Below are 17,009 nucleotides of genomic sequence, written 5' to 3' on the forward strand. Positions count from 1 at the left end.
AATATTATTTAATAAATTAACAATTTGCTCGAAACTGCTAAAACTAAAACAACTCATATACATTTTTTGTTATATTATTCTACATCATTTACTAACGGGGGCCATCTTTGTCTTTTTTTTTTCTTTTTTAATTTTAATTTTATTTTTATTTTGTATATAGTTTTGTTTGGATTATTATTATTATTATTATTATTATTATTATTATTGTTGTTGTTGTTGTTGTTGTTGTTGTTGTTAATGTTATTGTTATTATTTTAATTTTATTTTATACTTGAACAATAATATTTTTATTATACTTGAACAATAATATTATCAATTATATTATATTATAGAATATAATACCATATATAATATTACCAATTAATAGATTTTATTTAATTTCCATTTGACATTTACTTACCAAATAAGTTTTACTACAAAAGTTTTGGGGGAAAAATTTGTTAGGAGGATTTTACTTTTATATATATATACTTGAACAATAATATTTTTATTATACTTGAACAATAATATTATCAATTATATTATATTATAGAATATAATACCATATATAATATTACCAATTAATAGATTTTATTTAATTTCCATTTGATATTTACTTACCAAATAAGTTTTACTACAAAAGTTTTGGGGGAAAAATTTGTTAGGAGAATTTTACTTATATATATATATATATATATATATATATATATATATATATATATATATATATATAGGAAAAAGTTCTGGTGCAAATCCCTCTTATCATGTGCACTTGTGCACTATTAGCAGGCGTGCATGTGGCATGATGCACGGGCATCAGCGAGGGTGCACATTAGGTTGCTGCACCGGATCACGGCTAATAATTAACACTTTACTTGTGGAATGGGTGTGTTTGTAATCTCAACCAAGCACTGGAGTGCATTCCCGAGTCTTTTTTTTTGCTCCCAAGGCAGGGGGGGTGGTGTTTCACCAGCTGACTAATCGGACTAGTCTACTCACCAGAACGGTCGCTCCGGTGTAACGCCGTGCATTCACAAGCTCGTGATGACTTGATTGAGTGGCGCGCGGGGTTCGAGGAGGAGGGTGGTGGGGCAGCTACTGTCGCCGGTGACACCGCCATCGGCTGGTTCGCACCGAGCGTCGAGGGGCTCCTGGACGTTTAAACGCCGGTCCGGCAGCGGGATTCTGTCTGCGTCCGGCATAGCGGCTAGGGTCGCAGCCCGGCGGCAGGCGGCGCTCCAGCTTGATTTCTCAGGTTAGAACTCTAATTAGGGTAGTTCTTTGGGGGCTGGGAGAATTGAACTGGGCCTGGGCGTAGTTTTAGCTCCTAGGATTATCAGAAGTAAGCAGACAGTGGGGGTTTCTGAGGTACATTCAACACTAAAATGGGATTTTAACAAATTCAAACTCCAGGTTATGTGGAAGCTAGCATTTTTAATGTTCTATGTTATATACTGAGCTTATTTGCCACATCATTTGTTAATTTTTCTTGTTAGTGGACAGTATTGGCTGGTAGCATTAAGTACTTTTTTATTTATTTTTTTAGTTTGATGGTTCACTTGATCACTAAGGTTGGCTTGAGGCACAACTGCATAACCCACTTACTGCATAGCCCACCAAATGCTCATCAGTACTAGGCAAAGAATTAGTTTAGTTGATCACAGTTGCCTTCTTCATTTGGTTGTGGGGTTCTCCTAATATATGCTATTAATATGTTTTACAGTAGGGTGCTACCTGTCTGCATTCCCACAATCTGATGAAAACTGTTAATTTTTGATTTATGGTTGCATCCTTATTAGGAGTATTCCCATTTAAAAGGTAGTTAGTGACTTTGGAACAGACAAAAACTACTAATATGGTGTACAACACGACGCTGCCTGTCTGCATTCCCATTACATGCACTGCATTTTCATTAAACATCTAGTTCCTGATTTAACTACCAGTTAATTAATCATATCGCTAAATGATGTCCAAATCCTTCTTGACATTATATATTTGGTGATCATCTCAAATGATCCGCGACTATTTCAGACTCAATAACTCCATTTTAGATAGGGATTCTCCAAATATATGGTAGTAATTACATATGTATATGCAGAGGAAGGTTACATGTGAAGGGCCTACTGGTGAAAAATTGGGTGACTCATAAATCAGATTGCATTTTTTGTTACAACAGGATTACATGCAGTGCACTTACATTAAACATCTGGGTTCCAAATGAACCATATGATTAAACATCTGGTTTCCAAAAATGGGGTGACTCATAAATCATATTGCATTTTTTGTTATAGCAGAATTACATGCAGTAATGAACTGCCAATTAATTAATCATATCTTTAAAAGTTGTTTAATTGTGCGCAGTCCTAATTTTTGGGGTGACTCATAAATCATATTGCATTCTTTGTTACAGCAGAATTACATGCAGTGCAATTACATTAAACATCTGGTTTCCAAATGAACATCTGGTTGCCAATTAATTAATCAGGTCTTTAAAAGCTGTTTAATTTTGCACAGTCCTAATTCTGGCCCGAGGCACTACTGCACAGCCCTCAAATTTTCGTAAGTAGTAGGGAATGAATTAAATAACTTGTAAGCAGTTTCAGTAATGAAACCTAGTCATTTAACAGGGGGTAACTTCTTAAATACAGGCAGGTAGTGTCCTAAATGTATGCTCCCCTATATTTAGGGTCTAATATAAATTCCCTTTTCATTTTCATGCTAATCTATGATAGGGTCTAATATAAATTCATGCCATACACTCTAATCTATGATAGGGTCTAATATAAATTCCCTTTCATTTTCATGCTGCTAGTAACCAAATTCTGTGGTGGTGCAGGGGCTGATGCTAGACAACCAATCGTTTTAAGTGACGATGGGACCGATGTGGATGACGAGGCCCACACCCCCCCTAGTGACCCCGAGGAGTTGGATGATACGGAGCCGGTGCATCCCCGTTCTCCCAGATTGAGACGCGGGGGAGGCCGGGTGAGCTTGTACGGCTGCTCACTGGATTATCGACAAAGCAGAGGAAGGATGTTATTTCTATTGGCATGGGGGGGTTTCTAGGCCTCCGGGTTGAGGCTTTACCCTTGCGTCTAGGCCATTGGTTGGTAAGCAACTTCAACCCTGCACAAATGGCCATAAAGTTGAGCAACGGGAGGTTCCTACGCATCACGGAGGAAGGCGTGGCAGCTGTGCTGGACCTCCCGAATGGATCCGTTACGATGACCGAACGGGATTGCCATATGGTTGGTCCAGACTTGCTTGCATGGCGGTGTAAGGTTAAGAAGCGTAACGGTAATATCACGGTGCACGCGCTGGCCACGCTGGCGTTAAGTCTCAAAGAAGGTGGGGTGTGGTTCAAACGCCATTTCTGTCTGGTAGTGGCGAGCACTTTGGTAGCGAGCACACCCAACGGCTATGCCAACCAGAAGACCGTACACATGTTTAAGGATGTGAGGATGATCAAGGATCTTGATTGGTGTGGTTATCTTCTAAGCTCGCTGGTAAATACCCATGATAGCTGGTCCCAGAACACCGCAAGGAAATTCACGGGCCCGTTGTTGTTCTTGACTGTAAGTTATGCATTCGCTTGGGGTGTATAATTAGATGTGTACACTTGCTGGTGCTTGTTTTATGGGGGTATAATGCGTGCAAACATATTTGTGCAGTTGTTATATGTTGACAGGGTCGAAGTCGGCGAGCGGAATGTGCCGAGGGCCAACCCGGCCTCACACGGATGGACTAAAAGGGCGTTGGATGCATGGGAGCAACAGGAGGTTGATGCGGGGGGGTTCGGGTACGGGCGGTTGGAGGAACCGTTTTGGACACCAGCCGCGCGTCCCGCGCGTCGTAGCTCCGTGGAACAGACACGGTATGGCCGGGCTGATAGCAGACCACAACCAGTGCACCAAGATCACACACCAGGTGTTAGCATGGTACGTTCCTAGTAGTTTTTATTGGAGGCGTGAGCTAGAAGTTCTAGTTTGATATTCTAGTGTTAGGTAATTAAAATTCTACAACTGCCAAAATCTTTTAGACACCCTCTACGTGTGGTTGCAGATCAGCGCAGCGTCCCGTGCTCCAACGGTCCCAAGCTCTATAGGGGATACCACGGGCAGCCGTGGCGCTACAGGGGACCACCCGGTGCACCATGGCCTCATTCCGGCTACAGACAAGGTATAAATATTCATGCGGCGATTTGCTAAATGTGCTAAGACATCATGATGTTGGCGTAGTTAACTTGTTCCCCGCGCTATTTTTGTTGGTGGGCCATGTTCATCCTGTAGGGGTTTGGCTGTGAACTAGATTCCATGATTGCTGACCTCCGTATAGTAGCCTCACGCGTTGCAAATAAGGTTCGCGAAGACCCCAGACAGGCCCAGGGACGCCAGTGTTTCCACCACCTCGGCGGGGTCGCCAGTTTAATCTCGGGTTTGATACCGACCCCGGCTGAAGTGACCACCGCACCAGAGCACCATGAAGACCCGTTCTGGCACTCCTCCCAGTTATTCAGGGAGGTCAATCGGGTTGAGGAGGCCGTCACGCGAGACCTAGCGACGCAGAGGGTGGTGGGTATGCCGGTTGGCCAGGCAAATGGAACCATGCAATCTCGACAGGTTATGGAAGTTTTCTGCTCGCTATTATTTTTATATTCTATTGACTTTCGATACTATTATGGAAGTTTTCTTTTGATTTAGTTGTCCGATTATCTCTCCACTTACAATTTTATCAATCTAGAATCTATAGTTAGTGCCGATGCAAATAATTTTGTTTTATTTTAACAACAGTGCACTGCGGGGGGAGGGCGTTAAAACTTACATGTCTTATGCAACCGTTTGTTTCAGGGGGTGCAAGTCAGGGAGCCCAGTCCGGAAGGGGTTGAGCCACCGAGTTTTAGCCTAGGGATGACACAAGAGTTGGCTGAAGTCGCACCCAATCGGATCCCTGAAGTGACCACCGCACCAGTCTTACCTCCAGAGCACCATGAAGACCCGTTCTGGCACTCCTCCCAGTTATTCAGGGAGGTCAATCGGGTTGAGGAGGCCGTCACGCGAGACCTAACGACACAGAGGATGGTGGGTATGCCGGTTGGCCAGGCAAATGGAACCATGCAATCTCGACAGGTTATGGCCTAAACGCCACTCATTCTGCTGTCTATTATTTTTATATTCTATTCACTTTCGATACCATTATGGAAGTTTTCTTTTGATTTAGTTTTCCGATTATCTCTTCACTTACAATTTTATCAATCTAGAATCTATAGTTAGTGCCGATGCAAATAATTTTGTTTTATTTTATCAACAGTGCACTGCGGGGGGAGGGCGTTAAAACTTACATGTCTTATGCAACCGTTTGTTTCAGGGGGTGCAAGTCAGGGAGCCCAGTCCGGAAGGGTTTGAGCCACCGAGTTTTAGCCTAGGGATGACACAAGAGCTGGCATCACAGAGGGTAGAGGATATGTCGGTTGGCTCGTTGAATGTAATATGTGCTGGGGTGTAGTTTAGTTAAGCTTTCATTTCGATCGTAATGGGTGATTGATTTACTCCCCCATGTCAGGTGGTGCAGGCGAGGGAGACGCGTCCAGAGATGGAGGGGTTGACAGCTGGCCCGTCAAATGCGGCCACACCACTTATGCAGGTTACTGATTTACTTTAGTTTTGCCTATCTTGAGGGTTTACATGAGTTATCTACTGATGCGTGCACTTAACCATTACAGCGACAGCGGACGGGGGGGACCATTACGCCGCAGCGGGGGTTGCGCACGCTGGCATCATTGAGGGTTGAGCGTAGGACGCATGGCCTGTCAAATGCTACCACACTGACTCCCCAGGTAACAGGTTAGACATCACGCAGTGTGTGCACTAGGGCAGTAATGCAGGGGTATTTAATTAGCTTGTGCAGGTGCACCGCCCTGCTGTCCTGGAATCGCCACCGCCGCGTGTGCCACTGGGCGGGAGGCCTGGAGCAGTCCACAAAGGAAAGAGCCCACTTGGGAATGAGAGCGAACCGTTTTGCATGGTTTTCAACGCCGCAAAGGGGTACCCCACGGCTCCCCTGCCACCCGTTTATGTCGTCTGGAAGTGGCTTTTTGACTCACCGCACGGCGACCGGTAAGTACTGTACACCATACCTTGGAAAATGGGGGGGGGGGGGGGGGGGGGGGGGGCATGAACTCTATGTAACACGCGTTTGTATGTGTTGCTTTATTAGCAATGAAGTGTTGTTCCAGCATGCGGACCGGAAAGCAAGATGGGCGGACTTCAGCACACTCAAGGAGGGGTCAAACATCTCTAAAGTGATGGTCGATGCCTGGTGCTTTGTACTCAATACGAGGGAAAACTATAGGAAACCCGGGGTATCTTCACGCATGTTTTTAACTCCAGCCACTACGGTATGTAGCTCTACGTACCATTAGCAGTCCCCTATGTCTTCATTGTCCTTTCTGTTTCTTGTGCACTATAATTATGGTAGTCATAGTTTTAGCCTCTGGGTTTATCATAACTTTAAAAGGCGGTTAATTGGAAGATTATAATGCATACCTAGTGTTACTGTTAGTACCTACGAATCTAAAAATCAGGTTTCTCTCAGTGTGTAATTACACAATAGGTATTAGGACTCGCTGTAACAAAAATACAATCCATTAGTAATACAGACTGCACAAAAAAAAAAAAAAAAAAAAAAAAAAAACAAATAACAGAAACCACTTGCGGGGCTACTTTGTCTGTGCATGCACTAATTATGTGCTCCCTGGCAGTCCGTAACAATGTGTGCTTGCAGATTGGGACGGTGGTCGCTGCTACCTGCAACCGGAATGATAGACTAGCGTGGTTCACACGAAGACTTGATATAGAGGTGCAAGCTACCGACCATGTGGGGATCGCCACGCTCGACATGGTAAACTTTCAGGGTCCTGTAATGTGGGGATCCCGTAACATTTTAGTCAGATTCATTAATGGGCGAGATTGCAGTAGTCCTACTAGGGTGGCCGAGATTACAGTGTTGGTTCTAGTTCACTGCTAGCTACGTTAGGACATTTCAGTGCACTGTGAGTTTAAAAAAAAAAAACGAAAGTGCAGTGTGATACCTACAACATTTCGATTAAAAAAAAAAAAGGGCAGTGTGAGTTAACAAAAAAATGGGATTGTGATACCAACAAGATTTCAGTAAACTTAAAAAAAAAAAAAAAAAAAAAAAAAAAAAAAAACTCTCCACGAATGAGAGGCACAAACACAGAGCGACATTTAACACCAATACCATGGGGAGTAGTTGTGCATTTGAGCACTGTATTAGTAGTTTCGAATAGAATTACTACTGATTTTTTGTTCGGTATATCTGTGCAAATGCTATGTTGGTGACGACATTTCAGTAAAAAAAAAAAACACAAAGCTGCATTGAGTAACAATACCATGGGAAATAGTTGTGCATTTCAGTACTATATTCTCAGTTTCAAGTAGAATTACTGCTGCTATCTTCTATATTGCCTTGTAATTTAGAATCTTGTTCGTTGATGTAAAAAAGAGAATGGCAGTTGCTACAGTACCAAGTCGTACACGCTTTCTAATTGCCTGCAATATTAAAGTTTGCATGTGCTTACCGTGTAATATTCTGTACTTGTTCTTGCAGTATATCTTCCCGATTATGCATAACAGGCGGTTCTTCATGATCAGCATCAGTTTCAAGCATGGGACCTTTGACATTATTGACAGCGCTCCAGCGGTCAGCGATAGCATAGAGATATACGGACGCATCCCGGGGGAATTGGTGAGTATCACACTATCACATGCGGCTAACCATGCGTCACACCCGTTAGTTCTAATCCACTTACTAGTTTAAGTTGGTCAGCATTACAGAGGGACCTCCTAGCTGCATATCTCGAGAGAAAACAACAGCCGGTGCGTGCACTACGTCTGAGGGACATGCAACCTAAAAGGATGATGGTGGCATGGGGAGAACCCACGGCCGGTGTAGAGTCAGCGGTATATACGATGAGACACATGGAGGAATATGTTGGTCAGAAATCCACCACCTGGTATTGCGGGCTACAAGCAGGGGGTGCGGCGCTGATGCTCAACCTTCGCAAGCGTTTCCTGCACAACATCATCCTCAGCGCCGCAAATGTCCACGTGCAAAATATTATCGCACGTGTGGGGGAGTACGACCGCATGAGGGCTGCACAGATGCTCCAATCAACGGCGCGCCAACCGTCCTAACAACTGCCTAGGGGGCAGCTCTGAAAAGCAATAGTTAATAAACTGGGACTTGATTTTGGGTACAGGGATGTTTCAGGTTGGGGCTAGTTCACTGTGACCGATTGCAGTAGTCAACTAACTTATCCTTTTTGCAAAAATAATCTGGGCAGGTGTGTAGTCTTGCTGTGCTAAATAGGTGATCTATTTTGTTATTTTGACATTTGTTATGTGATTCGTGATCTTGGTAGATATTATGTTCTATATGAAAATTGCATCCGGTATATAAACTGTTTGAATACATCGGGTACATGTTGTCTGGGTATGAGTTCTGTATATGAGGTTAGTGAGTATTTTGCTTCGTGTTTGCTTATATATATATATATATATATATATATATATATATATATATATATATATATATTAACATGAAGATATAGGTATTAAGAAGCTAGATTTGGGTTGCTAAATAATTATGTTCATAATTAAGTATAATCCTGCCATTTCATACTTGTATACATATGTTCGTATATATATGCCTTCATAATCATTGGAGGTGATTCTGTGTATTTTGTATGTACGTATATTTAAATATTAAGTAATATATTGGTAAACGAATACTCTCTTTGGTGTTTCCTGCTCTGTTAAACGAATATGAGATGAATACTTAGCATTGTATTTCTAGGTGCAGTGGTGCAGTACTATGTATACGTATCCTAGCAATATGTTAATAGAAATCTAATATACTTTTGGGAGAAGAAATCTAATATACTGTAAGTATTTCCAATGCGCCAAACAAAAGAAAGTTGCCAAAATGCACTTATGTTGAGCTTTTAAAATAGATGCGTAATTGTTACTTGCCACAGTAATGGGAGTAATCAATGTGTGATGCCAAATTAATTTATTGTAAGTATTCCCAATGTCGGTGACTTGATTGATAGTAATAACACAATCCGAAAATGAAAGCAACATATTCCTGGATCCGAGATGTGAAGCCTCCCTTTTGAAACCTGTTTGACATGTACTTGTCACCCACTGCTAGTTTAGTTTATTTCCTTTTAGTTTAGTAATAGCAACAATTTACCACCACCCCATAACAGCTCGTTATGAGTATGTCCGTCATAACGCTCATAGTTGACATTTGATTGATGTGTCAATTTGATCCCTCATAAGGCTCATACTTGTGTGCTATATTTTTCCCTGTCTACATATGTTGTATAGATGCCAATTTAATTCACGGTGCGAGATGTTCAATACATTCAACGAGCAATGCCAACAACCAAATTATTAAAGCACTAAAGGACTGGTCTAAAAATGCATTAAAAACAAAAACAAAAAAAAAAAACAAAAAAAAAAAAAAACCAAAACCAACAATAAAAAAAAAAAAAAACGAAACGAATTCCACGGACAAACGTCATGGCTCCTCTAAAAACACGGTTCAAACACCAGATCTCTCCAAAAATTAATCAACAAATGCCTGTGCAAAGGAGACGATGTGGCGAACCAGGCAAGTGCACCCCAAGTAGTGAACACTTCGAACAGCACATCCACCAGCACATCTGGATATAAAAACAAACAGATACTTTGAAACCCCGAAAAATAAAATAATAGAACGGTGACAACAAATGAAGTAAATGATTTTACCAAACCCCAGCACGAACCACATTTGTGTGGGCATTTCACTTGTATGGGCAACTACGGGCGTTATGGTGCGCATACTCGCCACACACCCCGCACTTCCGCACCGCTTTGGCACTTTTCTCCACTGCTAACTCTCTTTGGCTTTTAATACGTTACCCGGTCCCTTTATTCTTAGCTTGAGCTGGTGGTAGGATGGTTATGGACGTCGGACGCTCAACTCCACACAAAGCAGCAATGGCTGCACCGTTACCCATTGTAGGGCCAACGCTAGTTCCCGTTCTTAGGAACTCAGCTTTAAGATCCTTCAAAACTTGCACCAATCGTGACTGATGGGCTATATTGTTCCCTGCTAACCCAACGCATGCGTGTATCTCACTCCATAGTTGGCTAGGAACAGTCTCGGATGGATGGACGTTTCACCACCCACAACAAACGCTAACTCCAATTCCCTTACACCAACGTGTCATCACACACGCCGGTGGCAACCTCTCCATTTGGGCATCCTTAAACACCAAGAACATATGCCGGCAAACTAGCCCCAACCTCTCAAACATCTTGCAACTGCAAGATGCGTTGCCATCGATAGGGGTATAGTTCACAGTGTGTTGGGTGGTGCAACCCCCGGTAATGATGTAACTGATAACACCCTCAGTCTCACGAATACCCACCACCTTGCAATAGAAACAAGCAGCCTCAATTTCCCTTTGGAGATCATAAAAAATTGTTATTGTGAACACCCGTGCCAAATAACGTCCTAACGCTAAGGGCGTTTTCAAATCAGGCAAGTACCCCTCACTTTGTGAGTGCAGTTTAGATTGCTTAAGACGCTGGGTTTCCAAAACATTCTCGTACTGCATGTAGAACTCGACCAGACTAAAGTGTGGCCGGGTGCACTTCCCGTATACGCCGTTCTCTGCTTCAGATCGAGACGTAGTGCGGAGCAACCCACTCATCGGGATGTCTGTGAAGTACGCTGGAATCCAAAACTCCCGCTCACCATACAATTTGGTGAACCATCGGTGGCTAGATAAATTGTACTCCTCCATTAATAGACCCCATTGCATCTCAAATGCGTTGCGGCTGATAGTTTCGTTCCAAACAATGCCATTCAGTCTGCTACGAAAATCCTGGTCCTTTACCAAATCAGGACCGATCTTTTCGTTGACCTTTGTCATGATGTGCCACATACAGAAACGGTGGCGAGACTCCGGCCAAACTTCTGCAACCGCAACCTTCATAGCAGGGTCTTGGTCAGTGACAACGCATGTCGGGCTCTTGCCCATTGCAACCTTAAATCTATCCAACAGCCACGCATACGATTCAACATCTTCCTTAGTCAGCAAACCAGCAACAAAAGTAATGCACCGCTTATGATTATCAACCCCAGTGAAAGGTACGAACACCAAACTATACCTGTATCAAAATGAACCATTTTAATAGTTGGGGTTAGGACGTAGGTAAACAATTCGTAGTACGCACCGCACGATGGACAATAATTAATCACAGTAACTTGTAATCTAACACAAACGCATGGACGCCACACCACACACCCCACAGAAACTAATTAACCTGCCTAATAATGCAAATAATCCATTTTTAAATCCATCTAGTCCATTCAGAATGTTAAGCTTGCCACACACCCCACGAAAACTAACTAACCTGCACAATGCAAATAATCCATTTTTTAACCCATCTAGTCCATTCGGAATGTTAAGCTTGCCACACACCCCACCAAAACTAATTAACCTGCATAATGCAAATAATCCATTTTTTAATCCATCTAGTATTCGTTGGTAAGCATCTGGTTTCCAAAAATCTAGCTGTTAATTCGAATTGTCCATCAAAATGAGTATTCAAACACCTTATTGCCAAACAATATTTGCAGACCAGTGTCCCAAAGTGAAAACATCAAGCTTTGAATATTTTTTTTTTTTTTTTTTTTGAATGCCATCAAGCTTTGAATATAGTTTTTCCATCAAATGAGTATTTAATCACACACCATAACAGTTTTAAATGTGCATAACACTAAGCTTAAAATTTAGTCCCATATAACAAATTTGGATTGCAGTTTTAGTAGTGTATGTATTGAAACACTGGTGCACTTGTTCACGTCCCTATATGAATACATATTTGATTGCCCCAAACTGAAATGCATGCACATAACAATTGCAATTACACTAAAACACCCCTAGGACCACATACTACAAGACAAGTAATGAATGCATCCCAGGTTCATTGCCACACCATTAACTAATAAAAGATCCAGTTCCAATACCCCCCCCCCCCCCCGCCCCCCCCCAGCTGGACCCCATCACCAACCATCCATTCCCCTACAATATATTACCCCTATTGCAACACAACACACACATGTACGCACCACCACATTGTTCTTTTTAACCCTTCTTTTAATTCCCCCTTACCAACATATCTACCTACATACAACTACACTACCATTCATTTGTATAACAACATTCGTACTCGTACCTGTTTGTGCCATACGTTGCATCGAATGAGATCACGTCACCGAACATGGAAAAATTGCTGCAACCAATTGGGTCAGCCCAAAAAAGTCGCGTTAAACGGTTTTCGCCGTCAAGGTAGTGATCGGAATAAAATTTCTCGGATGCCTCGCGCTTCATTCTAAACTTCTCTATAATCATCTCACCGTCGTAGGCCGACACATATGTCTGTAAGTCTCGTTTAAAATTGTGAAATTCGGTTTCAGTAGCACCCACATTTGCATACGACCCGGTTACCTCCCTGCATAAATTCAGACTTTTGGAAGATCCAATGTTCGCTTTAACACAACTTGCCACCAACGACTGCTGAGCCGCATCCAGCTTCCGGTTCATTCGCATGAAATACTTTGACGTCTCAGAGCACATACGGTGGGTGTGCTCCTCTACAAAGATACCGATCTCAAACTCCTCGGGGCCCTCCTTCTTAAAGCAGATCTTTGCTCGGCACTGGACCCGGTTAGATACCCGTCGTCTACGCTGCTTAGGCTTCCCGCCGGTACTGCCGTGTTCCGGTATCGGCTTGCGGGTACCACCACCCTTAACTCCCTGTCGACTGCAAACCAAGTATCGCATCACGATTTCGCCCTCGCGGTCCCGTTTGAGGGTGTTAAGCCGAACGTCAAACCCACACGCCCGAGCGTAGTCTGTATAGAATTGGATGCCTTCGGCCATAGACGTAAACCGGCGCCCAACAGCCGGCGTGATTGCGCTGTCAACAGCCGGTCTCCAGAACTGGGGATGCACACTCTCGAAGCCCACCCTGGCGTGAGAATTGCGTTCTCCGCCCATCATCACTACTCCCGCACCGTCACACATCGGAAGCTTTGAAATTCCGCAACCGCCCGCAGACGCCAGACTGCTACTCTCGATCACCGAATCCCGAATAACATGCATCGTTATCCATTTCAAACATAAAGAGTGTGTTTTTACGGGAGTGCCCCCAAACCACCCTGTTGTGCGGATCAGTGAATGGCCGGTGCACTGCGAACATGAGCCACTAGATCAAAAATATCAATGCACCGCATTATTCCACAAATTCACACATTAAGAGTAGTGTGCACTAGAAAGGTAGCCTATATATATATATATATATATATATATATATATATATAGATGTGCTATTACAGTGTTGATCAATCGCAAGTGGGAATGCACAATTACACACGTCTGTAGAAAAGTCAACTGATATACTCATTGGATGGTTTCGTCTCATAATTATTGGTGATTCTCATAATTAATAGTACTACCCACACCAATCAGGTTACCCATATCCCCATTGTAATAAGGGATCAAGGAAGATGTTTCTAAATGTCAATCTCATTCTCATGGTCATTGATCTATCAATTATGTTGAGTTTGTCTTATATAAAAAATAAAAATTTGTTTCACATGGAGAATATAAGTTTTTTTCCTATAAGAAATAAGGGTGAAGGGGATTGGGTCGGACCCATAGTACAATGGTAGATGTCTATAAATATATTGATTGTATCCCTATGTGTGGTATCACCATCACATGCAATTAAAAGAGGAATAGTTTTACTCCCATGGATATAGGCATATTGCCGAATCACATATATATTGTCTCCTTTAATTACCTTTTTGTCATTGTTATTATTTCTTGTTCTTGTTAATCTCAACAAATTGATATCAGAGCATTGTTGGGATGACCAGTTCAAGTACGTAATTCGATGTATCAAAGTTTGATGGTACAAGGAATACAGTGAATTTCGGGTTGTGGCAGTTTAGGGTTAAGGTTTGTTGGCACAATAGGGTCTTTTGAAAACCTTGAGGGCAGAAAAGCCAGCTAAAATGATTGGGGGATTTAAAAGAATAGGCAACAGGAACCATTCCGTTATGCCTTGCAGATGAAATCGTGTATCACGGGCTTTCGAAACTCCAAAAGATATATGGGATAAATTGGAAACTCAGTTCATGGAAAAATCTCTGATGAACAAACTGTATATAAAGTAAAGACATTTATGAGCTTAAGATGTAGGAGGGTTCTGACTTGGTGCATCATATTAATGTTTTGAGCCAGATAATCTCAGATCTGGCTAGACATGATGTCAAAATTGAAGATGAAGACAAGGTGATGATCTTGCTATGTTCACTACCTTTTTCCTTTGAACATTTGATGACTACTCTTACATACGGGAAAGTCATGATTAAATTCAATGAGATCTCTATAGTCATGTTGGCTCATAATCAGCGCAAACAGAATACATGAGAGGGCTCTGTTAGTGACATTTTGTATGCTAAGGGGAGTTAGGATTGTGGAAGGAAGCAAGAGATGGATAATTTTTGGAAGAGAAACTCTAGGTCTAAGTCTAGAAATAGTAAGAAAATTCGGTGCTACAAGTGTAGGGAGATTGGGCAAATGAAAAGAGATTGTCAAAAGTTGAAGAAGCAACAAGAGGCTACGAACGTGGTACATGCTGATGACTTAGATTATAATGAAGGTGATGTTCTAGCAGTTTCATCGAGTCAATTGTCAGATGTTTGGATTCTAGACTCGGGATGTTCCTATCATATGATTACACCTAACAAGGAGTGGTTCACAACCTATAAGTCAGGTACTTTCAGTTATGATTTTTTTGGGTGATGATAGACGTCATAATACCGTGGGTATTGGCGATGTTAACATCCATATGTATGATGGTATCGTCAAACTTTGCATGATGTGAGACATATACCAGGATTAACTAAAAATCTGATTTTTCTTGGCAATTTGCATGCTAATGGTTTTATTCATAAATTTGAAAGTGATAGGGAAACCTTTAAAATCAGTAATGGTGCTTTAACTGTAATGAAAGGAAAAATGACCACAGGGAACATTTATAGGTTGTTGGTCAGTACTGTTGTAGGTGGAGCACATTCTGTTGAGTCTAGTGATGATACTACTAGGTTGTGGCATTTATGTTTAGGTCACATTGGTGAACGAGGTTTGTTTGAATTGCACGAAAGGAATATGTTAAAAGGAGTTAAATGTTGTAAGCTAGATTTCTATGAGTTATGTGTCCTTGGGAAATAGTCCACAGTTAGTTTTTCTACTGGGAAGCATAAAACTGAAGGGGTTCTAAATTATGTGCATTCTGATGTTTGGGAACCTACCAATGATCCTTCAATGGGTGGGTCTCGGTATTATGTTACATTTATTGACAATTTTTCTAGGAAAATCTGGGTGTATTTCTTGAAACATAAATCTGAAGTGTTTGAAAAATTCAAGCTGTGGAAGGTTGAGGTTGAGAACCAGACTGACAGAAAAATAAATTAAAGTACTTGAGGTCTAACAATGGGACAGAGTATACTTAGAAAGAATTCCAAAAATTATGTGCAGAATATGAAATTCAAAGGCACTGTACGGTGTGTAAGACACCACAATAGATTGAATGGTGTTGCTGAACAGCTTAATAAGACCATTGCTGAGATAACAAGGTGTCTCAGATTGAATGTTGGGCTCTCTAATTGTTTTTGGGTAGAAGCAATGAACATGACATGTTATTTGATCAATAAATTAAATCACCACTGACATCGCTTTGCGGCAAGGTTCTTGAGGAGGCTTGGACAGGTAATCCTATGAATTTTGATCACTTGCGAGTGTTTTGTTGTCACGGCTATATGTTCTTGTTCCAAGTGATGGGAGATCAAAATTAGATATCAAGTCAAAGAAGTGCATCTTTGTAGGCTTCAAGAAAGGTGTAAAACGATACAAGTTTTGGATCTTGCAACCAAGAAGGTGGTGATTAGTAGAGATGCAATGTTTAATGAGCATTCCATGCTTTAGACGAAGAAAGGAGATACACTAGTTAATGGTTCTAGCACAATATAAGTGGATATAGATAGTGTACCTTTAAATGAAAGAGCAGATAATCCACATACGGTTGAGACTCAAGAAGTTGCAGATTCCACATTTGTAGCAGGTTTGAATTTAGAAAATTTACAAGATTATTGTTTGGCTAGAGATAGACCGAGACGCACCAATGTCATACCATCTCGCAGGTATGGGTTCGAGGATACGGTTTCTTTTGTACTTCTTGTTACTAATAATTAATGATCCAGTTACCTTTCAAGAGGTTATTTCTAGCTAGGAGAAAGATAAATGGATGACAGGTATGATTGAGGCGATGGAATCTTTACATTAGAATCATACCTGGGAGCTAGTTATTCATCATTTTCAAGGTAATAAGGTTATAGGGTGCAAGTGGGTCTATAGGAAGAAGCCATCAGTATCAGAAAAAGAAGGGGAAAGATTCAAAGCTCAGTTAGTTGCGAAAGCATTTTTCTCAACAGAAGGGGATATATTATGATGAAGTTTCATCTCCTGTTGTTGGACATACTTCTATCATATTAGTACTTGCTTTGTTAGCTATTTGAGATTTGTATTTGGAGTAATGGATGTGAAGACTGCTTTTCTGCATTGTGATCTAGATGAACAATTTTTTTATGAAAGAACTTGAAGGGTTTGTTAAACCTGGAGGTGAGCATATGATTTGTAGGCTTAAAAGATCATTGTATTGGTTGAAACAAGCCCCACGGTAGTGGTAAAAGCAGTTCGATGCTTAAATGATTCAAATTGGCTACACACATTGTGAGTATGATTATTATGTCTATGTTAAGAGCTTTGGTGGTGGTGTTTTTATTTTTCTGTTATTGTATGTGGATGATATGCTGATTGGTGCTAA

At 41.5% G+C, this 17,009-nt stretch overlaps 1 protein-coding gene and 1 long non-coding RNA gene across 5 annotated transcripts; both read left to right on the top strand.

The window, feature by feature from the left end:
* Positions 1-909: 909 nt before the first annotated feature.
* On the top strand, positions 910-8,469 carry LOC109157732. Of its 4 annotated transcripts, none has more exons than XM_019305577.1 (14): positions 910-1,234; positions 2,816-3,554; positions 3,651-3,917; positions 4,042-4,158; positions 4,269-4,598; positions 4,827-5,105; positions 5,344-5,460; positions 5,539-5,619; positions 5,699-5,812; positions 5,884-6,092; positions 6,193-6,373; positions 6,760-6,876; positions 7,606-7,743; positions 7,825-8,469. In XM_019305577.1, the coding sequence occupies exons 2-14, from the start codon at positions 3,030-3,032 to the stop codon at positions 7,843-7,845; spliced, it is 2,496 nt and encodes an 831-aa protein (XP_019161122.1). In that variant the 5' UTR covers positions 910-1,234; positions 2,816-3,029; the 3' UTR covers positions 7,846-8,469. The 4 variants fall into 4 exon arrangements, with proteins under 4 accessions (XP_019161122.1, XP_019161119.1, XP_019161121.1 ...); XM_019305574.1 differs by having other exon boundaries at positions 5,548-5,619; positions 7,833-8,469; XM_019305576.1 differs by having other exon boundaries at positions 4,827-4,884; positions 5,402-5,460; positions 7,833-8,469.
* Positions 1,622-16,471, top strand: LOC109157733. The gene is made up of 3 exons (XR_002050280.1): positions 1,622-1,632; positions 8,889-8,894; positions 16,399-16,471. It is a non-coding gene; the product is annotated as an uncharacterized LOC109157733 (long non-coding RNA).
* The last annotated feature ends 538 nt before the right edge of the window (positions 16,472-17,009 follow it).

Source organism: Ipomoea nil, unplaced genomic scaffold, assembly GCF_001879475.1.
Source record: "Ipomoea nil cultivar Tokyo-kokei standard unplaced genomic scaffold, Asagao_1.1 scaffold2792, whole genome shotgun sequence".
Taxonomy (NCBI): domain Eukaryota; kingdom Viridiplantae; phylum Streptophyta; class Magnoliopsida; order Solanales; family Convolvulaceae; genus Ipomoea; species Ipomoea nil.

Excerpts from the sequence above, each read along its gene's own strand:
- LOC109157732 (XM_019305573.1), top strand. The coding sequence starts at position 3,030 with ATGGGGGGGTTTCTAGGCCTCCGGGTTGAGGCTTTACCCTTGCGTCTA. Across the intron at positions 5,813-5,883 it reads CTACCACACTGACTCCCCAG|GTGCACCGCCCTGCTGTCCT; the intron begins GTAACAGGTTAG and ends TAGCTTGTGCAG. Across the intron at positions 7,744-7,832 it reads GACGCATCCCGGGGGAATTG|AGGGACCTCCTAGCTGCATA; the intron begins GTGAGTATCACA and ends TCAGCATTACAG.